The sequence below is a fragment of the Pyxicephalus adspersus genome, chromosome 8 (genome assembly GCF_032062135.1).
Source record: "Pyxicephalus adspersus chromosome 8, UCB_Pads_2.0, whole genome shotgun sequence".
Classification (NCBI taxonomy): domain Eukaryota; kingdom Metazoa; phylum Chordata; class Amphibia; order Anura; family Pyxicephalidae; genus Pyxicephalus; species Pyxicephalus adspersus.
In genome coordinates this window covers 49,340,675-49,367,634 of record NC_092865.1, presented here as the reverse complement: position 1 = coordinate 49,367,634, position 26,960 = coordinate 49,340,675, and the positions used below count along the sequence as shown (strand labels likewise).

Sequence of the window (26,960 nt, the reverse complement as noted above, 5' to 3'; positions counted from 1 at the left end):
ATATTCTCTGATATTCTTCCTAAATGCATCAGTTATGAATCCCAAATAGCCAAACTGTCATAAATGCATGGAACTATATCTAGATTTAGAAATAGACATGCTCCTGATATTTTTTATAAAGTCTTTTATTTATAAATTGTACAGCCACATAGAAAACAGATACAAATTAGAAAAGGATCAAATCTGATTCACTACATCAGTGTAATCTAAATCTGGTCCTCATGGGCCACTAACAGGAAATATTTTTTCAATGCCTGGTAGGAGCACAGATGTCATCAGAAGTCTTCAGCACTACGATTTTGCCTTTCACTTTACAAAATACACACAAGTTGCTGTGCATTATATTTGCAATGCAGTGCACTGCAGTCTGCTGGTGTGCAATGTGCTCTGCAAATAAAAAGCAACCCAGTGCCCCAACATTTGTCACGTGCTTTGCATTATTGTATGAGCTTCCACATAGAGATACAAGACTGGTGCAAACAAGCCCTTCGTCATTCTGCCAGCTCGGCTCTGCTTACTATTATTATATCAATATGTGATCATGTAACATTGACCGCTACTAAATGCTACTTGTGTGGCTCACTCCATAGGCAGCCATTTGTTCCAAGAGTTTTATTTCTCCCCTCTTCAGATTCCTTCTATCTGCAGCTCCCCTCCCACGGGACAGATGCTGCATGTCCTGACCTACATGTTCTCTGAATATTTTGGGGTGGCTTACTATAACTATAAAGAATTCCTAATGAAGGACATAAAAAACCATATGGAGCCTAAATGGACCTCTAACTCTAAAATAAAACTGACTTTCACACCTCTAATACACCATATTATGGATCTTTCCTATTATGGCTGCTGTATTAGGTGACAGCAATGTGACACTCTTTATTCTTTATCAATGGGGTTTATTTATAAAGCTGTGAATCTAAAATTCCCTGATGGGGAATCAATTTCTGCCATTGTAACACATGGATCTGTTAGATTCCCCACCAGAGAATGTTTCAGTGAATATCAGATTCACTGCTTTATAAATAGACCACTATGAAATGCGTTGACCACAGCCCTGCTTTCTATAATGATTTTATCTAAACTTCTGTTCAATCATATGGTACAATAGCATTCATCTGAGATTATTTTAAAAAAGTCATTTAGAAATGTAGCAAGGAATAAGATCTTGCCTGTGAGATTGGTAACAAAGCAAACTAATTATTAAGAGTCAAATTGTGATTTCAGTCTGGTGCTAAAAACAGTACAGAGGAGAAGGTCAATCAGTAAAAAAGTATCTTCATCTGGGAAGGGCAGGGGTGAGGATTTCCTTTGTATGTATCACAGCGTGTCATTGGCACGACTCAATATCCATCCAGAAACAGAAGAATTGATTTGAACACCGTCAGCAGTCTGTGCAATAGATGATGATCCTTTTAGTACTCAATGGTCACGGCTTTGGTCTTCAGATATTCATTTAGTGCATCTTCACCTGAAACCAAAGTCATGTTAGTAATGTAGATCTAACTCCAATCACAAAACTCAGAGAGGGACTGTGGCAAAATGGGGTATTAGGAAAGATAGAAGTCTTGTCAACCACCCCCCAGCCACACCTCATTTGGCCAACAATGGTTGGGATGGCAGTAGGAACAGAGAAGCCCACCATTGGCATTGCCCCATTAGACATGAATATACCCAACCTTGTGAGGAGACAAGTGCATTGCTGTAACCAATACCATATTAGAATACTATTCTACAGGAGCAGTGAGGTTGCATCTGGGTCCCCCAAGACATTTCTTGGCCCCTAGGCTCTTATCTAGGTTGCCTTGTGGATGGTCTGGCTCCATTAAAACCTCATTGATGTTAATGTAATTTCAAAGTTTGTTGTTGATCTTCTGAAATGTGCAGCTTTCATTTTAAAAATCACTGGTGAACCTGCTATAAAAATTCTAGTTCAGTACTACCTAATGGAGTGACAACAGTCTCTTAATTGTGCACTCGTGTTGTCACCCTGTCACATGCACCCCTGGTGGAGACTACTATGGTCCATGCTAACACCCCTTGCAGTGACCTTTGCCAACTGCTATTAGTATGTCAGTCCAGAGCAATGATGTACATATAGACAGGAGTTGGCTACAAAAACACTTTAAAGATCTGTTGCAGGCAACTAATCAGTCAGCTAATTATGGCATCCAGCAAACACCGCATATGTCATAGCATGAGAAAGCTATCAGAGGTCTGTGTAATGAAGAGCAGCAAAATGAAGCAAAGCTCCTCACAAGGTCACTTCTGGAAGCCTGAGCTTTGTGACCTCATTTAGGATCATTGGCTGGACTTATAAACATCTAAAATCGTTCTCTTAGGCCTGTCTGCAGGGAAGGACCCTTTCATGAAGAAGCAGTGATCTCCCTGCAGAGGTCTTCTTGCTGATCTAGAGCTACAATCAACAGGAACCAGACAGGTAATGGTTTCCATTTTTCTGACTACTACTTGTACACATTACAGAGTCATATTCATCCTTACCTAGATCCTTGCCAAATCCTGATTGCTTGAATCCTCCGAATGGAGCAGCAACGTCTGTTTTGTTGTACGTGTTGACAAACACTGTGCCGGCCTGAAGCTTCTCACTGACATACAGAGCTTTGTTGATATCCTTGGTAAATACGCCAGATGCCAAGCCTTACTCTGTGTTGTTTGCCCGCTCCAGAACACTGTCTATGTCTCTAAAAAACAGAAGCACCATCAGTGGGATGGTCAGTGTATAATAATGGATGCAGGGGTATGCAGTGTCCAATCAGAAATCAGCTTTCCCAAAACATGGATTCTAACTGGCTGATATGAACAAAGCAGCAGGTCCACCTATCAATAAAATATGCTGCTTATACATGTCTATAGCTAGGGTGAATAGGGGAAAAAAGTGACCCAAATGCTTAAAAAAATCATCTTTTGACATGTATTTTTTCAGAACTGGCATGGCAGGGATGAGTCGGATTCCTAATTTTTTGAGGTGCCTTCCTTCCTATCTCAGACTTGGTAGGTACAGTGGCAGACATAGCCAATAGTGGACCCTGGTTCACAACTCGCTTGGAGCTTTTAGCAGCTTTGTATGTCGACCCTTTGGCAGGTGTGCACATTAGGAGCTTGGCCAAACTACCCTATCACCTCCCCCACCAGACAAATGTCATAGCTGCTACATTACCCATCTCCAAATTTGGATATTATCATCACTGGGCCAAAGGACTCTTCTTTAGCAATGAACATCTCATCAGAAACATCTGTAAATATTGTGGGTTCAAAGAAGAAACCTAAAACAATACAATAGTATGGGAAAGATTGAAATGCCTTGAAAATGATGTGAAGAAACTTCATGTGCAAATGCCTGCAATGGAGCAATGGTGCAAACTACAAAGCAAATGTGTCTCCGATCAATCATCAACCTACCTAACATAATGGAAGCAATTGATCCCCTTTACACCCTCATTCACTAAGCTAAGTGAAAAGTCACCTTTGTAAGTGACAAGCCCTTAGTAAATTAGACTCTTTGCATTGAAGAATGAATGGACTCTGGGGGAGGTAAGGTAACCTTCTATTTTTTCTATCAAGCAAACATTTTAGCGCAACGTTTTAGAACGACTCCAGGTCCGCCTTATCAGCTCATCCTGCACATTATGCATTCCGCCCAGTCCCCGGCCGCCATGTCACCCTCTGCCCTTCCTGCATTAATGCAGCAGATGGCGCCCCTGGCACAGACATAGGAACATTCATCCTCGCCCGCTGTGCGTATCCTGGGATATTGAACCCAGATTTCTGGAGAGATGCCCAGCACAGTGAAGGTACATCAAATGGGATCAGATATCACTGCTGCCCAAAGTATCTTCCAAAGAAACAAATTGGATTTGGAAGCTGAGCTCTAGCCAAGCAGCTAAAAACACATAAAATCCAACTTTTAGATGAGCATCTGTAGTCCCAGCTTTATATTTACCCAGAGCCCCTTTTATTTTTAAACCACCCATAAGGGTTTATATAATTGTATCTTCTCTGAGCTGCCGTCTCAGTGCAAGAAGTAGATGGTGACCCTGTATAGAATGATATAGATAAAGGAGGCATGAGAGGTACAGTGATCTCTGACATTACTTAGTATGCATGGACCTGTGCTGAGTGCACTTTTGGTTCCAGTTCCAGTTCTATTATACTGAAAACCCCAGCATGCACATTCTCATAGCTCTAATGTTCATTGAGAAGAAAGTTACAATTAAAATACAACTTCCACTTGCTGGAAGCATCAGATACAGCAGGGAAGTACTGCCACCTAGAGGACACTTAGAGAAGTACACTACTCTGACATACTGGCTCATTCAATGCAAAGAAAAAGCCCATTTGGTAAACAGTTTAGGGTTAGATACTACCTGATGGCATATAGGATAACACTTTGCCAGATTTAAGTGAGAGCCCTGGAGTCTGCATTGTAAACACAAGTAATCAACAGATGTAATATTATTATTATTACTAATATTATTATTAAAAATAATATTAATAAACAGGATTTATATAGCGCCAACCTATTACGCAGCGCTGTACAATAAATAGGGGTTGCAAATGACAGACAAATACAGACAGTGACACAGGAGGAGGAGGAGGAGGGGACCCTGCCCTGAAGAGCTTAACATTTAGGAGGTGGGATCTGCTAGGTTGGTATCTTTATTAATTACTTATTATCAAAGGTAAGTAGGCTTTGAGAAGAAAAAATTCCACCTGCCATGCATTAAATTAGTCACTGACCAAACAGGACACCATCCTTGTGGATAAAGAAACTGATGAATGCATTGCAATAAAGAGTGCAGAGATTTATCCCTGCTGTAATAAACACCTAAAGGTTTAAAGCTCAGAAAATACATCAGATTTTTATCACTGGAAAAAATCCTTCATGATCATTTCCGGCAATAGGAGAACAAACAAATCCTGTACACACAGCACCATTTGGTTCTCTGGAGAAAGGAGGACAACCGAGTAGCACCCCATTGTGCTCTCACTATATGAAAGTACAGCGAATGTCTCTGCTCGGTCATTCATCATTCTTCCAAGGTGAATTGATGAATTAAATTGGCAGAGTGCTGCACATGTTCGATTTTTGCCCCAGATAATCACAACTATTCGTTTTGGGCAACAATCATCTATCTTACACATTGCATGCACTGAACATATAAAATAAAGTTGATCCTGTTGTGCTATCAATGTACCTGGTCTTTGGACTTGCTTTCCTCCGTATACCAGCGTTGCGCCCTCCTTCACCCCCATCTGACAATACTCAATAAGTTTATCCAAGTGTGCTTTGTGGTTCTGAGGGCCGTGGTCTGTTGATCTGTCTAGAGGGTCCCCAATCTTCATCTTTTTCACTTCTTCAACCTGTAATGAGTTAACAAGTGAATATGGGGTTGTATACATGGGCATTGGTGTCAAACGCACAATGGAGGACACTAAGGCTCCAGCACATGCATTTCAATACAAAAAGGCTGCATTTGTTCTGCTATGTTTGCAATGTAATGCTCCTTCAATAGGACATGCTGCAGGGCTAACTCAGAACTGTCATCCACATGGTATAATTGAGGTAAATGGGATTCTGCTGATCTTTGTTTGGTGTGCATTTAAAATGCATCAAAAGCAGCTGATGTGCAGAGTTCATTCATCCATAGCAAGCCACTGGAATTCATCTGAGACCTGTAAACTGGAACCATATTAGCTGATGATGTTTAGGGTATTTGTTGAAGAACAATCCAAAATGGTAAATGCATTTGTGTTTGAATAGCTATGCAGAATCAAACTTATGCATTTGAAAGGGAAAGCCAGCAAAGGAAAAGATGCATTTGACCTCCTTTGTTCATCAGCACCCCAACAGACCTGCAGCATCCAAAGAAAGACTGCAAACAGGTCGAATGCAGCTTGTGCTAAACAACCTTGTGCACAAGTCATTGAAAGTCAATGGGAATTTGATGACTTACAATAGGGGTGTGGAGCAGCAGTAAGTGACACTGTGCTGCTCACTGCCACCCCTATTCATTCTCTATGGGTCTGCTGCGGGTAGAAGGGGTGTAGTGTAGCTTGTAGTGTCTCTCCAAGGCAATTGATCACTGGCATGGGGAAGCGGTGACTGCACAACAACCTTGTTGCCCATAGCCCTACTTACTTAGCATGGCAGGCTCAGTGAGTCTATGAACACCATTTTCACCCAAGAAGATCATTTCCAGTGACAAAGAACCTGTACAGAGACTTAGACTGGGCCAGGGTGAAGATGAGCAACTTTTTCCCCTCTGCTCCCAATTCTGCACTCTGGGTAATATTTATCACAGACACTCACCACTCTCCGTACAAACTCATCATGAATGGACGACTCTACGAACAGTCTTCCAGCAGCAATGCAATTCTCCCCCTTGTTGAAGAAGACGGCACTCATCCCCTACAGAAAATATAATTTTAGGATTTGAAATTGAGCCACTAAAAATGTTTCATTTAAATTCCTTTCCCCTATTTAAGGTATATAAAGATAAAATATCAATTTCAAAGGGAAGCATTGTTTTCAATGAGCCAGCTGGCTTATAATCTTGTGGAAGGTTGGATTCAGATTCACCTCTGCATGGAGTTGGTGAATCTGAATTTTTTGCTCAAAAAGTTTGAGGGTTGGCCCCCAGAAATAAGGATCCCATGCATAGCCTCTGGTCAGCTAAGTCAAATAATATCATGGAACGAAAAACCCAATTCTCTTTGACAGGGGAATCATTTATCAATAGAGCATTTAATCTTATAGGAGATTATTAGCAGGACAACTGCATTTTGTGTAATATTGCAAAGCAGGGCTTGCATATGATCAAATATGACTCCCCACGTTTATTTAAAAAATAATAAATCATACACAGAAACTGTTTATAGAACATTAACAGATAAAAGATCATGTAAAGTAAACTGATTGCTTTATGAATGTGTAAAAAAAATGGAAAGACTAAATGACTATAATATCAATCCCGCTCCGAGCTGTGGCTGCTTTCATGATACAATCTCACCATTCGGACCGCCTTGTCCAAGTCGCAGTCTGTGAATATAATAAGAGGAGATTTCCCACCCAGCTCCAGAGATACTTTCTTCACATTGCTCACTGCACAGCTGGAGGGGAAGACAGAACAATATTATTATAATCTGAATATCTGCTCTGTATCATCACACCAGAGAGTAGGTAAGGAACAAATACAAAGTTACTTTATCTAGGAGAATTGATATTTCCAAATATTAAATGAAAAAAGTGCAAGAAAGATGCAAAGCATATCCAGGGTCTGTAAACTTTATTTGATCAGTTCAGAACCTGTTTCTCCTGTTCCTTTATTATCTATATATAGACCTGAAAAAGGGAGAATTTGGTATGATGAAACGTGTTGGATTTTTTTAACCAACTGACTTATTGGCTGCCTTTTTAGGATTTGTGTATATTTAGGTAAGGCCAGAAGCACCAACACTCCTGGCCTGTACTCTTTTTAATAAACTGGCAACTTCACTTTTGCCTAAAGATCCTATGGACGGCTTTTGAGCACATGACTGTGGTCTTTGTCAGAAACTTCCAGGGGAAATTTATGACATTGACCGAAGTCACATGACCGAATATCAAGACAAAGATCACAGCCAAATAGTTGAGAAATGGTCAGAAAGCAGGATTTCTTCCAGCCTTTTGGATGTTATACTTTGAATTGACTTGAAAAAGTTTTTAGAAAAGTCGACTTCATACCTTTGGATGGGACTGTGGGTAGGGACACCAAGACTCAACTACAGGTAACCATTTTGCACATGAACTGAGCTCTTTGGTTTTTATAATCAAAATACTTTTGCCATGGCGTGTTGGGTACCAGTTCTCAATTTTTCAGGAATGTATGTAGAAGATAAGTAACTGGGTAGATGGGTTGTGGACCTGCTAGCACTTATTGCTGATGCTATTTTGCACAATTTTGCATAATATGGTCCCAGAACACATTCCTTGGTTGTAACACTTTTTGCCCCCTCTCTTACCTTTTCATGATCTGTTTTCCTATAGGGGTGGATCCAGTGAATCCTAATTTCCTGACATCGGGGTGGTCAGAAAGTCGTTGTCCAATTAGAGATCCTACAACAGAGTAGAAATATTTCTTAGTAAATGATCAATTAGAAAACAAGGAAACATATACAAAATGGTCCAGATAATAAAACCAATGCCATGGGTATTTATATTATAAACAGCAACATGAACAAGTCCTTCTATGCATGCCAAAGGATTATCCAATCCATTCTGGTCCATTGTATGATTGTATGTGTTTTCCACCACCATGTCCCTGATGAAGAGGGAGTGACGAGTCTTAGAAATGTGTTGGATACTGCTGGGATTTTTTACTGTGAGCAATAAATATCTACCTGTATGGCTCTTATCATTTTACTATAACTTCAGTTTTTCATTCTATTCATTTATAGTTTATATATATATATACATATAGTGAGTTAGAAAGAAAGCTTTGTTAGGGCTTCTAAATGACTACTTGTAAAAGTTAGTATCTAATTAATGAAGCTGCTATTAGCATTCATGGTCATTGAAATAATTTGCATATGTTGGTAGGTTGTATAGTAAACATACCAGCTCCAGGCAAGATGTTCACCACTCCCTTGGGGATTCCGGCTTTTACTGTCAGCTCTGCAAATTTCAGCGCTGTTAGCGGGGTCACCTGCAGCAAAAAGGGCAAATGGTCATGTGACATAATGAAAATGCCATCATATATAAAGGTTATTCAATGCTGTAGCTAAGCTTGCTACCTCTTCTGGATAAAACAGAACACTATTTAGCTGACTCCATGGCGATAGGCAGGTATGTATGAGTGCAAATTTAAATGCAACTTATATTAGTAGGACTTGGTTTTAGCCTTTTACAATCCCTCAATCCCCTTGCAACTAAACTGACACTGAGAAAGGGAGAATCATCAATCAGAAGAAGTCAATCAGTTGTAATACAGAGCTCAGTTGTACTGATAGCAAATATATAGAAAGGCAGAGAGTAGAAGGACCAAAGGTGCAGTCATCTGCTGCTCTTCCTCTGTCAAAGCACAGGCATAAGGGCCAGAGGTGACTAAGCTTTGGTCCTTAACTGCAGCAGAGAAAAGTCTGGCAGGGCTGCATACTTAGACTTGATGGGTGAATACCAACCCTTTAGCAGTGTTATTCTGCTCAATATTCTACTCTAAACTACAAAAAGTAAAGTAAATAAAAAAAACCAAAGCTGTAGAATTAAGAAAATGAAACCACAGTGCTTCTTATTGCTCCCTATTACACAAGAAGTCTCACCTGGGCAGGCTTCAGGACCACCGTGTTCCCGGCAGCAAGGCAGGCAGCTGTCTTCCAGGCCAGCATCATTAGGGGGTAGTTCCATGGAATGATAATTCCACACACACTGAAAGTTCAGGATAAAGAAGAGACAAAAAGTAAAACAATTGTGAATTTCATAAAAGTTTTATTTTGCATATTTAAATAGTCACATCTAAGGCAAACCAACTTCTAATTATCTTAGAGTGTACTAACATAAAATGAATATTGAAAAAAAATCTAGAAAACATAATAAATCACTACCCTATATTGTTATGTATGCCACAAAGTATCACACATACCCGATTGGCTCCCTCCTGGTGAATGTCAAGTTCCGATTTGGACGTGCTTGGTTTATGGGAATAGTGGAACCCTGAAAGATATATGGAGTCAATTCAACCTTATTTGTATTTTGGTAAATATTGATTTATTCTGCTAATCCTCTTCCTGGCCAAAAAGGTCACACTCTCCATTTTTTTACAGCACGCATTTGCCATGGTATCATTTGGATAGTCTTATGCAATGTCACATCATTTATTTCTGAATTCATTTCCCCCAAGATCTTGTATGGAGGATGGAAGAGTCTTCCCCAGTTCATGCCAAAGATTATCAATGGGGTTCAGGTCTAGACTCAGGTGGTGACCAATCCATTTGTAAATGTGCATCTTCCCTGAACCATTCTATCACCAATCCAGCCATTGTCATCTTGGAATATGGCCATGCCATCAGGGAAGAAAATGTAAATTGATTGAAAAACCTGGTTTTCCATATATTAAGGGAGTCAGCTGAGCTCATTTTTGGCCACTTAGAGTTACTGAACTATGATCTGACCAACTGAAGCAACCCCAGATGATAAAAATGCCCCCACTGCACCCCAGATCATACCACTGCCCCTACAGGCACCCCATATTATAACCCTGCCCCCACAGACACCCCAGATCCTACCATTGCCCTCACAGACACCACAAATCATAACACTCTACTATCAGGCACCCCAAATAATAACATAGCCCCTACAGGCACCCTAGATCATAACAGCGCCATCACAAACTTGTGAGTTTCATAATTCTGAATGTACCCATCAATTAAGACCTTCCAAGCTCCAAAATAAAATCGCACCTGAATTTTATCACACCAGCCAGCAAAGTAGCGAAAAGTTTGAATTGACATCCCAACATGGGTCTTCAAAGCTAATGTGTACACTGCCCCCGAGTCTAAGGATTCAATGGTGGCCAGCTCTTCCTGGTGCTCTTCCATGAGATCAGCCAACCTGAAGAGTAATATAAGAATCATCCTGAATCTAAAAATCTCTATTACATTCTTAAACAATGGGTACACATATATTAGGCCCATATTACTCAATATGGAGCCCAGGCCTCTGGGCCAGCAGGTAAAGAAGGCATAGACATCAAAACAGGGTAATAACCTAGGGGTAACTAGAATTAATAGTAAACTGTAAATATTAACCAGAGATGGAGACATTTTACCATTACAGGTCCATATGCCCTATAGGAGCAGCTAAGCAGTGACCATGCATAGCATTACTTGCACCTAACCCCCCAAATCCCAGTAAAAAGATGCATTGGCTTGTCGTGCATGGTGTTGGCCTGCAGGTCCCCTTCTCAGTATAACCAACAAAGCTGCACCAACACAAAGCTGGAACTGACACCCACCTGTAAATTAGCCGACCCCGGTCCCTTGGGTTCATCTTGCCCCACTCTCCCTTCTCAAAGGCTTCTTTGGCTGAAGACACAGCTTTATCAATGTCAGCCAATTGGGCCAGTGACACTTTGCAGATGGCCTATGAAGAGAAAATCCATGAGCACACAAGTACAGCTCAAGTTTCAATTTGTGCTTCAATGGCATCACACTTACGCTGCCATCAGTAGGATTAATGGTGTCATAGGTTTTTCCTCCCTCAGCATCCACAAATTGGCCATTGATGAACAGTTGATGAGGTATTTGAACCTTCATATTGTTGACGTCCTTTTCCACCTGAAATCATGTAGATTGTTGGTAACATACCTGAATTTATTTGTAAGTGTCTACCTTCAATATAATGTTTCTGCAACCCTATTGGAAAAAAACAGGCTGGACTAAGGGAAACAACCCAAAAGTGGTGCAGCCGGCATGCCATCCACTGTATTAATGAATGTTTCTGAATGTAGCAGATCAGTTTGGTATTCCAAAAATATTCCCAATAGACACTGACCCTTCTTTTTGTATTGGTGACCATGGTCATCAGGGCTGCTATCAGGAATTTCTGGCCCCCATACTAGATAAACTTTCTGTGCCCCCCTTCCATGTTTAAAAGTTCCAGCATTGCAAAAGTCAAGTTCTTTTGATTGGAGCCCAGTACAGAAGTATCCCTTGCCACCCCCATTGGCAGCCCTGATGATCACCGAGAAAGAAAGTGAAGGAAAATGCAAAATTTTAAAATTGTTCCCAGAACAAGAGGAAACAGGACACCTATTACAAGGACTACTGATTAAAAAGGAGATTGGCCATACATTATTTACAGGAGGACAGCTTTAAACCAATGCTGCATTCTTACATATTCTATGACTTGTTCCTCTTCTGCACCCTCTCCTCTGAGTCGTCTCACAAGCATCTGAACAAACTCTTCAAATTTTGTGGCCATGTACACATCCTCATTCTGTAGCTGTAACCCATTACACATGAGCTTCACCTCTTCCACCAACCTGATGATAAATGGAAGCAAATGCACCATTTATTGAGTTTTGTAGCCATAACTTGTAATGTGAGATAGATATTGTATACGGATTTTTGCAAAAAGAATATAAACATTGGTCTGTAAAGCTTCTCATTTATCCAAGTTTCTTCTTCTGGAACCGATGACGTGGACTGGACAGCTAGGAAATGTCATCAATATTACAAGAACAAATCCAGTTGAATGGGAATAAATATTACTTGCTATATATAAAATCCATTCATAACCTTGGAAACTTCTTTTAAAAATGTGATAAAATGCATGAAAAACATTCTATCATTGTGTTGTTCACTAACCTTACTACATCCATGGAGGCTGCCCCAGCCTTGAAGAAATCAGTAGAGTCTTCTATTTCGGTGACATTGGTCAGAATCCGTTTCCATGCAGCCTGAGACAAAAGACAGGATGAGTTATTCTATGGGGTGAGGAATGTTATGGAAGAAGCCAAAGCTACACATCGTATTGTGCTGGGACACTTTGGATGTGTAGAGAGACCAGCAAATTATATAGCAGTCTTTCCTAATCTTTTTACCCCAGAAAAACCCATATTTTTTTCCATTTCTAGAAGAACCCATGCTAAAACTATTATTTGGAGGTCAGTTGGAGAAATGACTAATATATCTGTAGCCAGTTAGAAGTCAGTCTCCCTACATTAGCAGTCCAAATCCCACCCTTATGGGCAACTAAAAAGATTTCTGGTGTCATGCCAAGGGTTCTGCAAAGTAACGTTGGACCTGGAACTATGTGGGCACCATCACATGGGAGGTTGATCAGCCACAGGTAAACAACCCCTCTTGAAGAATCCTAGAGTTCAACAGAACCCTGAGATAGAAAGGCTGATCTATACTGTGGGCTAACTACAAAACACCATACAATTTAGAAAGTTATAATAGACCCCACCTATTAAGCCTAACATGTTTTTGATTATGTGTTCTTTACAGAAATATCTGCAGAATTACTCCTGGATTATATATTCAGTCCTTGTGTTACCACTCTGCCCACAGATCATCTGTCCAGCGGCTTGCCGCATCCCCAGCTGTGCACAGAGGCGTCTTTCTTAGCATCCCCTGCATTTACTCTGAGGCTGTGCACAAGGGGATTTCAGAGTATGTGCTGCAGCCAATGAGCAGACTAGTTCCTGGTTCCAATATTGTCCTGCTATTGGCTGCTTGTCCTATTTATACCTCTTTTGTTCCAGGCTCTTGTTGCTGGTTCCTCAGCCTTGCTACATGAGACTTTCTAAGCTATCATCTGCCACATTGAGCCTTTTGAATTCCTGACCTCAGCCTGATTTTGATTATGCTTGTCCGACTCCTGCCCTGACCTGTGCCTGGATTTAGACTACACTCACCTGCCCTGACCTGTGCCACGACAAGGCTTGCTTGTCCCCTGCTTTGACCCCTGCTTGGACCTGAACTAAACGTATCTGTCGCTAGCCTTTTGCCAGCATCCTTCCCTGTTCCTGATCTTTGCTTTCCCTACACTGAAGCCCTCTGTTCCACTTGTCTTGAAAAAGCCTGGGGACCGCCATCTGGTGTTTTCCCTGCAGCAAAATAGTCCAGGGGCCACTAGAGCCCCCGGCCCATCACCCTATGTTGAGTGCTCTGGTGATAACAAGGAGACACTTAGACTCCATGCCCCAGGTAATTCTGTGTCACCTGCCAAATTTGATAATTTTGGGATATATTTGCCAAATGTTTCAGTTGCTAAACCGCTGTAATTTACAACTTGGCCTTAAAAGGTATTTAAAGTAGTCCCTTAAAGGTCCGCCATAGTCAAAAATACGGTATTCTGTAAGTGTTTGGGAGTATTACCTGCAAGAAAAGTACAGAGCTTTTTTTTTTTTTTATAAATATTGCTATATATATATTCTTCATATATTTATAGAGACCTTGCATGGTCTGTATGTATATATAACACTGCCAAAAGGTATTTACAATGGTCAGCATTTTTGGAGGAGAAAAAAAAATATTTTTGTAATTTATTTTTGTCTGTCTCTTTAAAACTGCATACTATCTGACACTACTCTACCCTGAGAGTGACAACATAGTTGAGCAATTTCAATGCAAAACAAACAATTTTTTTAAACATATTAACCTGAAGAGCAAAAATGCCACATTGTTGAAAGGATCAACAAATAATAAAACTATGACAGTCTGGAATGCATCATATATGTCATTGCTGTCTTATCCCCCTGATTCTACATGGCCATAGCCATATTGGAACCTAGTATTAAAAAGACTGTAACAGACCCAAAACAGATAGGAATGATGGAAATTCAATGCTGCCATGGACAGGAAAGGAAAATTACAGTAAGAAATATATTTTATATTAGTTGCACTTCTAGAATACTCTGCATACCACTTTTAGCACTTGCCCGGATTGCAATCTTTCTGTGTTTAGATATATGGTCATCTTTTTAGTGCCTCAGCTTACCCGAATCTCATTCGATATGTCTTTTTCCTCCTCGGTTAGTTGCAGGGTGGTGCTATCAGAGGATTTAAAATACTGTGAAGCCGGAATCATCTTTCCATCCTCAAATTTAATGTTTTTCACCATAAGCTACCATCCAACAGAAAGACAATGTTAACATTTACAAATGTATAAAAATAAAAAAAGATCCACTAAACAGAAATTTTTACAGAATGCTCACCCATTTTCCATCATTCCCAAATAGCACCAGTCCATTCTTTGTCACCACACCTGGTTTGGAGGCCCCTGGGATGTCAAGAGGCTGCCCATCAGGATTTGGCCCATTGCTGGTAAACGACGAACCAAAAAACGTCAGTTTCTGAATGTAAAAAGGAAAAAGGTGTTTGTTATAAACATAGGTCGTCGTGTAAATAATTTTCTAAAAAACAAAACTGACAGTGGCTAAAGAGATAAAGGGGGGGGGGGTATTTATAAAAGTAGGGGAAGGATGTATCTCCAAAATATTTAATAAAGAGGGAACAGACATCTTCCATTGATGAACTAGGTTACAAAAGTCACATAATTCAGCAATCTTTTCTAGGGGATCACTGATGGAAAGGACTGCTGTGGTTCACCTCCAGCTCACTCTACTTCTTCCCTTTTCCATAGAACAGAACAGCTATGTCTGTATTACACTCATTAGTTCCAACTGTTATTATATAAGCTAAAAAAGTTTCCAGTGACAACTATTGCACGCCAAACATCAAAAGACCGGAGATATGTTGCAAGGTACTGCTAGACATTGTTGTCCTTATGGTCCCCTTACAATATTCCAATATTTGTGCCCCTCAGACTGCCTAAAATGACTGTTCCCACATTGGATACATTTCAAAAACTAAGATCCATTTGATATTTGAGATCATAAGAAAACATATGGTAGAAAAGAAAAGGGAAATGACAGTATAAATATCAAAGATGGCCCTCTGGCTAAAGGTTGGACATCATGGCTCTAGTGGCTCATCTCCAAATCTCGGTATTTACCATATTACAAACAATAAGGAAGAGCATTAATATTAGAAAACCACAGCAAACATAAGTAAGGTCCCAGATCCCTTATTTAATTTGCATCCCTTTTTTATGTGGATAAACACTTAACTTGCTCCCTCATGGAGAACATACTTTGCCTATGGAAATGTATTTCCCATGCAGAATTCAATGTGCCCTTTTGGACAATTGCAAAAAAAAAAAGCTTGTGAGGGCCCCAAGATGGGCAAATGCTGTTGATGTTCAGTCCTGAAATGACCAGCCATTGCCAGGTGCCATAAACTCTTGTGAAATATTGGCAGCTATGTAGCATTATCCTTGAATGCGGTGGCATCGCTCTTTCGTTTAAACAGTAAACTGATTAATCAGCAACCTTCACCTAGCATGGGGCATTGAGTGGGTGTGCATCAGGTCTGCTCAGCACTTGGCACTCACAGTTCCATTGACTTCTGTCCAGGCTCCTGGCACTTTGTCATTCCCTCTAATAAAGTTATGGATTGCTTCTGCTGGCTGATCCCAATTAATCTGCGGGAGAAGAAAAGACAACATTTTTAAAACATAGATATTTTCCAGATATACATAGCAAGCAAAACAGAGGTCTATTTTTGGATGGAGCAGAGCTTGATACCCTGGCAGGTCTTTAGGTACTCTACTACGTCCTCTTCTGTTTCCAATTTAATTTTGCAATGAAGCTCACCTGCTGACCCCACAGACATGCCAGTCCTTTTGATCTCTGCCAGTGTTGCCAAATCAAAATCTGGGTATGATTAGGAGTTAGCAGGTTTGGTCTAATGCATAAAAATATCTGTCCTAAGTTTTCCATGCAGATCACAGCCTTACCTTTGCATTTTCTTTTTTCTGTATGGGGTCATAAGTCGCTCCCTCTTCTGGCTGAGATATCCTTGGGGCATTTCCCTCTGCTATCAATCTCACAGCTTCCACCTATCACATAAACATTTTTATCAAGGTTAAATAACAATAAATTCCAACTAATAAGAAAAGCACTTTTTTTACAAGGCATAATTTTTAGGCAATGGTGGGAAAAAGCCTATTACTCTAATAGTTATGGCCTTCAAGAAACCAATCTCTGTCCCTTTGAGCAACCAGGAGGGTTTACTGTAGTCAGGTGGGGGATAACCTAATGTCTAGTAAGGTCTTTCACTCATGATTCCTTCAGCAAGGACACCTGTCCTCCCTCTTACATGCAAGAAGAATGGAGGATATCACATCATAACCTGCTTTGTGCAATATTACGTGAAAACAATCGCATGCCAATAAAAAGGAGAATTCAGGTCTTTTTAGAAGTGTAACTAATATATAAAGTATAGGAATAAATAGAACTTGTCAGCTTTATGTTGATTTTCATATCTATGTCAGGGCTATTTCCCTAAGGACCAGTAAGCTGGTTAAATATTCATTGTGATTTATACATCACACCATGTATATAATAAATTCTTTATACCAGCAAGCTTAATGAAGAATAAAACAACTTGAACTTTCAGACACAGATCTTCAATGCCTAAACCAAGTTATGCTGAGATATTCACTATGAACTCTTCCATTTTCCAGATTTTGGATATACATACCCCTGCTCCCCATAATTCACAATAATACATCTGTGCTCTCACCATGCCTTTAACCCCCTCTGGGAAGAGGAACCTGTTATATATGGAGTTCACTGTATCATCTGGAAGAACTTCACACTCTCTCTGAAGCAGGATGTTCCCCGTGTCCAAACCATCATCAGCCCAAAATATTGTGAAGCCACCAATTTTGTCTCCCTGAATCAGTGTCCTGCAAAGCAAAATTTATCAAAATTTAAGGGATTTTTTTTTACAAGATCCCATATAAATATAAGACGTTGTAAGTGTTTTGTTTAAGTATTATTGTATTGTATAGATGCAGGCGAGTGAAACCATTTCCTGGCTTCTGGAGAAGTCTATTTGCTTGTGAGATCCTAACAGCTTTTGGCCATGAATGCTGAAAGACTCTCCTTTGGAGAATACAAGGGGAGGTGAGGGACAAACTAAGGTTGGTGGGAAATGCAAAAAAACTTTAAAGTACGTAGGAAACAGGCCCAGGAACTACATCAAAGAGCCTGCGGGTAAATCAGACCCTCAGCTACCCCACTAAAAGGTATGCCTTCAAATCTTGGTGGATGAGCATGTAAAACCGCCCTGCCTTTTCTTTTTCCAGAATTCATGGCTTCCAGAAGTTCTTGTCCATTTAACATTTCACAAAGCCCAGTGTGGCTTTTGGAAGCTCAAGGTTGAACTACAGGATAAGCGAATATTGTCTTATTTCAAGATTATTGTATGTTTTACTTTAATCATAACATTTTTTCTGTATTTGTTCTGTGCCATAATCCAGGCTAAAACTTTAGCACTGTACTTCTTTTAGCAAAGACTGGTCCCTGCTGCTCTCTCTTCTTGTGCAAGATACCTAGTTTTGTATCCGTCCCCTTGGGTACTTTTTATTGGGCGTCCGTAGTGAGGGAACTGGGACCCATCCACAAGCCTGCTATGTATGGCACGGTGTCACCTTTACTTAATACCTAATATCCAGGTTAACAAAGGCATTTGCTGCACACAATGTAAATTTAGATCCTTTGGAATTCTTCAGGAGGTTACATAAATTTGTTTTTTTTGCATGGAATTCAACTTAACTTTTACATTTGAACTTATATTCAAAGCCAACGTTTTTTTCTTAGTTTTGTAGAATGTGGATGCATAGGGCTGTCATGGTCACTTTTTCTGCATTCTTTCTTAGAATCCTTTTCCTATGGTTAGTGCCATAATACCTTGTGTCACTCCTGTGTCATTTTCATTTTAGGGCCTTTCATGCCAATATAGCTGCCTTCTAATCACACTTACCAGTTAATGGCCGAGGCTCCCCGGTGTCTGGGCAGGATAGAGGGGTGATAGATAATGGAACCATGCTTTGGGGCATCAACTACTTCCATTGGGATGAACTGGGAGCAGAAGGGCATGACGTTTAATTCGGCCTGCAATGCTGTGTACTTTTCCACCACTTCTGGGATGGCTTGACCCTTCACCCGCCATCGGGGAAACTTAAATACAGGAACTCCATCTTTCTCAGCCTCATCTCCTGTAGGGGTATAGAATAGTAAATAGGGTAAGATGCTGAAATGTTATGCCTACATAATGTTTTGAATTTTGTCAAGAGTAGACACATGAAAATTCACACAAACACAGTGGGAACGTACAAATGCCAGGCAGGTGTTGTCCATCATGGTTATTGAACATTCGTCCCAAGCCATGGTTGTGCATTGAACTACCAAATAACTTACCAAGTGGATCAGCTTTGCCATCTTTATCTGGGATGGTGAAAACTCCCACTATTTGGTGTCCATCCTTTACAAGCTCCTTGTAGACCTCTCTTCCGAACAGACTCTGACCAATCACTGCTATTCTCATGGTTCTGGTAGGCAGCACCAACTGTAAAAAGACAGAAAGAGACAAAAGATATGATGGCTTATAGCTTTTTGGTCATATTGTACATATATTGGACATGCTGAGCAGTGTAACACACTATCCAAGCTGGAGCTTGCAGGAACTTCATAATGGATGAATGGCTATCAATGCCATTATCAAAAAATGCATACCAAAGCTAAAGTTCTAACTCTTCTCCACTCTACAAAAATGTGTTTATGTACATCTGATTCATATATTTTGCTGGAGAAGAAGATTACTCGGACAGGGTGTCCATCTTTAGAGATTAGCCCAATCCTTTAATTTTCTTCAATAGATTTCCATTCAATTGCACCCTGAACTGTTTTATCCTAGCCACCAACCCTAAACCTGGACATAACACTAAGACTTCAAGCTTGGCCATATTTGCTATAAATAATATAATCTCTGTGAAGACTCAATGCTCCGTAATCAATGTTTCCATTGTAAGCCACAGCACCGAACCAGAGAATCCTGTTTCTGTTAACCTTTACACCTTGGTAAAACAAAGTCATATATAATACATATGAATGTCAATGTTTTTTATGAATACATGCTATTTTATAGAGGTCTCATATTATAATGACAATATGCTGGTGGACAATGCATCTTTCTGACAGTGAAAATTGAATGTAGTGCTCACCCCCGTAGGAGTGGCTAGTTTGTACCCGGGTTTTTCCTGGTTGGGTGCCAACAGAAACTCATACAGGCTTGCAGATCTTTATTCTTATTATAAAATACAACACGCAAGGGTAAAAAGGTGAGGGTAGCAGGGTGTCCTCTGAGCTCAGTCCATTTCCATGGAGTATATCACAGTCCCAATACAAATGACAATCTCACAGTCCTAAAGAATGTTCCTAAAGTCCCAGTTTCAAACTTTGAGCACCTGCAGGGTCATGTCCTTCGGATCACAAACTAACCAAGCCCCAGAGGCTTTCAGGCCCAGCTCTCCTGTCCTTTCACTCCATCAGCATCATTCCATTAGGGGGCTCCCCCAACCCCAAAAAGGTCTATTTAAACTACTAGAATCCAAAAGCACCATAATATTCTATAGGCCACAAAGGTTGTGCACCAGGGTAGTGAAATGCTGGTATCGAAACCTGGCCATGTATTTCCTATGCAGCATTAGATAGCCAACCATTACTCTCTGCAGAGGGTCAAGTTCCAAAATCATCTAGAATACAATAAATGTAACTCTAAATCCCTTACATTGACCCAATTTTAATAAAGGGGGCTCTACATGAGTTATTGTCTCCCTTCCATAGGCAAAATAGTTAAGGACCATGTCTGACTATGTGACAACACAGGTGAACAGTTAGAAAACAGGGAAAGAACGTTGTCAGCTTCTAGTGCCAGAACAAGGACCTTCATGGGAAGGTCTCCAGAGTTAATTTTGATGAAATTTGCAGATTTAAAATTCTTGAATTTGTAAAATGTCATGTAAATGTTGAAGCTTTTCTAAGATTTAAATGGCTGGATTAAGATCTACTATAATCGGGAGGAAAGGAGGCGACACCAATGAACTTTGTCCAAGTTTCAAAGATCTTTTTTGTAATTTCCTGTTTTTCTGCACTCAGCTGTATAGCTAATACTGAACTAACTCACCATAATTAGAACATGGTAACAATAAAAAACAAGATTTCTATGCTATGGAGGGCGCTGGCTCCTTTCCACCAATCAGAGAGCTGATCTGTTCCAGCCTCCCAGGGGTTTGTCCAATCCTCTAAAGGTATGCAAATATACTCTAGGATATTCTCGAAGGTTACTGCAGTTCAGAGTCCTCAATATTCCCAGCAAACAGAGCAATCAAATGTCAGATAAGTCTTAAAGGCAGCAAGGTACAGAAATACATCCAAGGCCAATGTATCATGGGGAGGATGACAGAAAACACTCCAATGAACCATGACATGAAAAGATAAAAACATCTACTTGCTAAGGCTCTAATAAGAGGCACCAGAGGGGCCATTGTCTACCTAAAGTTGCTGAAACTGTTTTAGGAAGAACAAAAAATATAAAAAAGTACCTTGCATGAACTTAGTCCCTAAACCAATTAGTAAATTTGGCCCATTTACACCTAGATGCTGAAGTAATGCATGTGCTTGCACTATAGGCCTGATTTATTAAAGCTCTCCAATGCTGGAGAGGATACACTTTAATCTGTGAACCTGGGTGATTCAGCAAACCTGAAAATGATCTGGTCCAGGATTCATAACATTTGCTAGCAAAAAGCAAATGACTTTGAAGAAATCCATTCCAGGTTTAGCTTCACCGATGAAAGTGTATCCCCCTGCAGTCTTGGAGAGCTTTAAAAAATCAAGCCTAATCCATAGTAAACACACATGAGCATTGATGCATTGTTAGGTCATTTACTGAACTGCATGCTCTAGTACAATGCATGGTAACACACATGAGCATCAGTGCATTACAAAGCCATTCGTTGAACTGCATGTGTTAGCACATTACAAGGTAACACACATGACCAATGGTGCATTGTGAAGCCTTTCACTGAACTGCATGCTCTAGCAAAATACATTGTTAACATACACACATTGGGAAGCCATTTACTTTCAATGAAACCTTAAAACACTAAAGCAATACAGCTCAGTTGCAGCGCACTGCAACCATTGGTAACCTTAAAGCTAGCCTATGCTTTGCCAGCTTAACTATCAACAGTCCCCTTTCTTTTCTAGTAATATTCATTCTACATTCACTTATCCTAAGCTGCTCTTTCTCCCTGCTCATGATTAATATTGATACTTCCAGGTATAGGAAAGCAAGTGATTTTCTCGATATCTCCCAATATTCGGCTCCCAGTGTCTGAACAACCAATCCCCATTCATGTTGGGAGTCCTGTGTAACCTTTAGGCAAAGCAATTGTTGGAGTCTCTTTGCTACAGGAAGAGAAAATGTACAGTGAATTTAACAAGGGGTGAGTAAGTGAATCTTTATAGGTGCATCTCACATTTCACATGACTGTGCCCCAGTGCACAAAGCCAGCTCCATTAAAAACAGTTGATCTGACCAATTTGGTGTGTAGGAACTCAAGTGCCTTGAACTATACTTCAAACCTATAGAATAAATTGGAATGCCAGGTCTTCTGCTATAGCAAGGGGTAATTAACTCCATATTACTGGTTTTGAAATGGGGCATCCAAAATGCTTAGATAGATGTAATGTTCAGGTATCCATAAACTTTTGTTTAGTTTGGGTCAGTCCAAAACGTAATCTTCAGTCTACATTGAAAATGTGGGTACCCTTCACTATCACTTGTTGCAGGCAAAGCTGGCCCAGTCATTCTACCATGTATAAATTTTGCGGTTGAAGACTGGACAAAAAAAAAATTAAACAATAGAAACATAAAAAGTAAATAAATAAGTAAAAAACACAAAAGAATTGTTGTAGCTTTGCACAGCTCATGTAGACAGTAACAGCAACTGTCTATTGTTTATTTATGGCACGATTATTATGCAAATAAAGATTTTTTTTTTTTTGCTGTTTCCTTATAGACACCAATAAAGGCATCTTCTGCCTTAATCAACAACCTGGAACAAAATGGAAAAAAATAATCTAAAAAAAGGTTCCCTTTAAAGATATTTGTATATATTAGTATACAGTAACCCTTCCTACTCTTACCCTGAGAAACCCTTGAAATAAAACTAGATATCAGGAAATCCTAAAACCAATGCATTTAGGGTCACCGGGAAGAACCCCCAATACAATGGCGGTCGGAATTCCCACTTTACAGTTAGAAAGACCATTGGTGTAATGTTCCTGGCCAGCTCCAAGTATCATTGGCAACATCCATCAACCAGCCACAGCTCAACAAACATCTATCAAACTCTGGATGAAAGTCATTGGTATATAGGGAAGCTGGCAATGTCATCAACCCTTAGGGGGCACCTAGCTGCCCTCCAGTGTGCAGCATCCATCTCTGGACATATCCCGCCCCCACTTTTTGGGTTAAATATAAAAAAGTGTCTACCTGCTCAACAAGCCGGGTTGGTTAGCAGTGCCACTTTACTATGGAGGCACCATTACATTTTGCAGGGTGATACAAAAGACTATTTCTTGTGCCAATGTTTATTCTTTTCTCGGCTGATTTTCTCTCACAGTACTATGCTCCCATTGTTAGCACCATGATCTTATTGAAGTTGACAAACAAGACTTCTATCCCATATCTAATGCTGTTTTTCTCCAAGGGGAACCCTTGAAATAACTTTCAGGTCTTCGTGGAACCTCTTCCATAATTACTATATCCACAGATCACAGTACATTAGTGTGGTGGTCAGTGGGAAGAATTAATCTTACATTGCTGGCCAAAGAGAAAAATGTCACCCTTACAGGTAGCCAAAAAGATCATTGGTGTCACCTAAACTGACCCGAGAGGCACAAACTGCTCAAGGAACCCCCAGCAACCTCTGGAGGAACCCTGGCTAAGAAACACAGATCTAATGAATACAAAGCTATGACACTTGCAGAAAAGTCTGCTCAGGGTTGGCACAGGGTTCGAGGTGCCACCTAAAACCGCTTCACTTGCTGACCTTAGTAAGCAGATCATCTTCACATCTATTTCAGGAGAGGGGTGTAAGTTGTGAGCAGTATTTATATATACACATGCAAGGAGATACAAAGTTGCATGTTCATACAATGTGGGATCTTTGTGTTTATTTTGTACACAATGTTCTCCCTTAGTGGCCCAATGAAATGCAAATTGGAGGGCTGACAACAAAGAAGATTTCTGCTTTCGTTCATTATTGGAGCATGCTGGAAAATCTGAACAACTTTAGGGAAAAAATGGAGCAGCCGCTGGAGAATGTGTGCACCACATCCAATCATTAGGGGGATCAGACATGTGATTGTGGGGTTCTAGCAAATCCAGCAAAAAGATCTCCCACCAAAGATCTTATTAAAAATCTGACTGAGCCACTACATATTATAAAAATGTAATTCAACAAAACATTTTTCTTTTTCATACATTTTGGAGGGATCAGAACTGTTGTTGGATTCCCATTGCTATCTGACGCTCCATAGATCATATTTACCCTCACTTCCTGTTCTCCTAACCAGACAGGAAGTAAGGAGAAGGCTCTAATAACAAAAATAAAAACCCTTCACATACACTTTTATCAAAATCGCAGCAGCTGCACCGAACAATCAGCTTTACTTCTGCTGCAGCTTTTATTAGATTATTTCCTTGTTTTCTAGATAAGTAGTGCAAATCATAGATGTCAACTTTCTATGGGTAAAACAAATAACTTATTGGCTGCTATAGGTGGCAGTTGGCAGGTTTTATATAATTCATAGGTCTTACTGTAAAGGTTACTGCAAGGTTTTCCAGCTGTTACAGAACCACAAGTCCTAGAAGATCTGTTGTTCTATCACAGCTGCAGCCTTTTACAGTTCAGTTTGCATCTATTTGATGATTGTATTTGAATGATCTGTTAAGGTTTTGCTAACCACTGTTGTCCATCATATATATTGTACATTGCTATGGGATGGGACAGTGCTATGTAAATTGAATTTAATGCTTAGAAACTGGCCAGAATTATTCTTTTACTGATCTGACATTAGAAAAGCAATTGCTGTGGATTTATATTACAATACAAGTGACACCCACCAATGTACAGTATGAATGCATTGATGTGACCCCCCCAGCAGAACTCACCTGGACCCAGGAGGACTGGAGCAGCAGAGATGTGAATGTTGCAGGAGCTGTGTTATTCTCCAGAGTCAGGAGGTGGGAAGGCAGAGGAGGAGTATAGATGTGACTGGTGTCAGGGCAATGGTGTAAGAATGCAATGGGAGGGGGTGTGTAGGCTGCTCTCATGATATGCAATCTTTTATATTGTACCTGCTAGCTGCATTCTCAACATAACTGCTGTGAGGGCAATACTTTCCAGGGGCTACAGCTAATGCTAGGGATTTATTATTATTAATAAACAGTATTTATATAGCCCCAACATATTACACAGCGCTGTACATTAAATAGGGGTTGCACGTGACAAACAGATACAGACAGTGAGCCAGGAGGAGAGGACCCTGCCCAGAAGAGCTTACAATATTATGTATGATTTATCAAGTAGATGATCAATATTTCCCCGATCAGAAATCAATTGGGAAATATTGATTCATTTATCGCTTTGAACCCCTTGAATCAGATAGTCAGCGGCAATGGCTCAATGATCGCCCACCATTTCCATCCACCTTTGATCTATAGAAAAGCGTTTTTTCCTGATCAGTATTTAATCAATTTTTCCATCAAACTAATTTTTATAAGGCGGTGGGTATCAACTGATTTTGTGATGATTCAATTGGCTAATTCACTCACTTCACAAAACAGTGTCAATCAGCGACATTTACAAAAAGGATATTTATAAAGTGCCAATCAGCCTGATCAGCACCCAATAATTCACCACTTTGGAAATATGGAGTTCCATGGGTGAAAATTGAATTTAGATGTGCTGATTGCCTCTTGTGCTGCTATCACTTTTTAAATGTGGAGTTCAGCTGCCACAATGAAAGTTTATAGCTGATTATCATTTTTTGGTGGCCCTTGCAGTGATTAGTTGCTCCAATTACGTGAGTGGAGTTTGTGATCGCCATTTCAGACTAGCGGTTGACTGCCACAGTTTTGGCCAAGGACTGTTTTGTGCGCGGGTTTGTATGGGCTTGTGACTACAGTAGCAAGGGATTGCGGTTGGGTTCCTGAAAATGGTGAATTGCTTTTGGCCACATGGTTGCTTTTGTTTTTCTGGAGGAAGAAAGGCACAGCAACTGCTCAGCAATTCATGGAAATGTGTTAGCCTGCAGAGCAGTTTTCCTCCACCATAAGTATAGCAGCGGCTTTCTATGCACCTGAGAGTGGCTAAGTGCCACAGCAAACATACAAGAGGCCTAAATTTAACATGGGGTAAATACGACACAGCACTAATGGCCGCTCTATAAACTTTGATTCCAATATCTGTCATCTTTGGTGCTTTTCAGACCCCTCCAAGGTGGGCATGGCATGGAATGAATGTACAGACATCACTATTTTGTTCAGGGAAGAAGGAAGGAGTGAGGGCTCCTAGGGCATTCCCACTAATACTTAATAATGTGCAGTTTATAGTCTCTGTGCCAGAATACTGCTCAGGATACCACCAGGGACAACAGAGCAGTGTTCAGGATGGCCAAGCACAGAGTGATCTTCGATTATTCCAAATTCATGTGATCCCGGAAGTGCACTGCTCGTAGCACTTCCAGGTTCACTGCTCCCAAATTTCAGTTGTCAGTAAGAAAATTGAATTTTGATTGTACTAGATAAAGAAGTGGTACTGTGCAAGGTCTATACATACAGAATAGGGACAGATACCAAGATACCAAGTGTGCGGAGTCCATACATAGATATACTGCACTTGATGAAGCATTGTCCCTGCCAGCACTGGGTATTATGGGGGCTAATATGCAGTTAGCATTGGCTGTGTAGATTATCACACCCAGCGGCACATGGAAATTGGAATAACTAGCGGTACTCAGGAAACAGCAGCATGACTAAGCATGTAATATGTGCCAACTTTTTGTTAATGATTATTTTTCAGATCTTATCATGCCATCTTTATTTAGTCTGGCATGGCAAATGTACAAAACCCTGCGGTAATAAAAGAAAAAAAAATATTTTCAGATAAAAATCTCTATCAGGTGTCATTGGAGATCCCAAAATAAGAACTGAAAGATTAGCCTTGGCAGTATTAGGAGTACCACCAACCTTGGGTGCCAATTCACACTTTGTATGTTCCTACATCCGCCATGAATTAGCATGCATTGCATTAGGGCATGTACCAGACAGAGCACTGCTAGGAATGTGTTGCAATATGTCGCACTGTAATACATGCTGGTCAGTAAGGTGCATTAGGGTGCCATTTTTGAATCAATGGACGCTCATTCCCCCAACACATGTAATGCAGCACATGTTATGAATAATATTAATAT

General features: G+C 40.3%; 1 protein-coding gene across 1 annotated transcript; it reads right to left on the bottom strand.

Moving 5' to 3' along the window:
* Positions 1-1,178: 1,178 nt before the first annotated feature.
* Positions 1,179-24,747, bottom strand: ALDH1L1 (aldehyde dehydrogenase 1 family member L1). The gene is made up of 23 exons (XM_072420530.1): positions 24,658-24,747; positions 18,834-18,981; positions 18,397-18,631; positions 17,152-17,317; positions 16,364-16,465; positions 15,959-16,048; positions 14,721-14,858; positions 14,504-14,629; positions 12,364-12,455; positions 11,891-12,038; positions 11,212-11,331; positions 11,010-11,137; positions 10,456-10,606; positions 9,639-9,709; positions 9,319-9,424; positions 8,618-8,705; positions 8,023-8,116; positions 7,032-7,131; positions 6,332-6,430; positions 5,217-5,382; positions 3,179-3,284; positions 2,503-2,702; positions 1,179-1,471 (listed from the first exon to the last, which is right to left on the bottom strand). The coding sequence occupies exons 2-22, from the start codon at positions 18,958-18,960 to the stop codon at positions 2,660-2,662; spliced, it is 2,496 nt and encodes an 831-aa protein (XP_072276631.1). The 5' UTR covers positions 18,961-18,981; positions 24,658-24,747; the 3' UTR covers positions 1,179-1,471; positions 2,503-2,659.
* Positions 24,748-26,960: the final 2,213 nt, after the last annotated feature.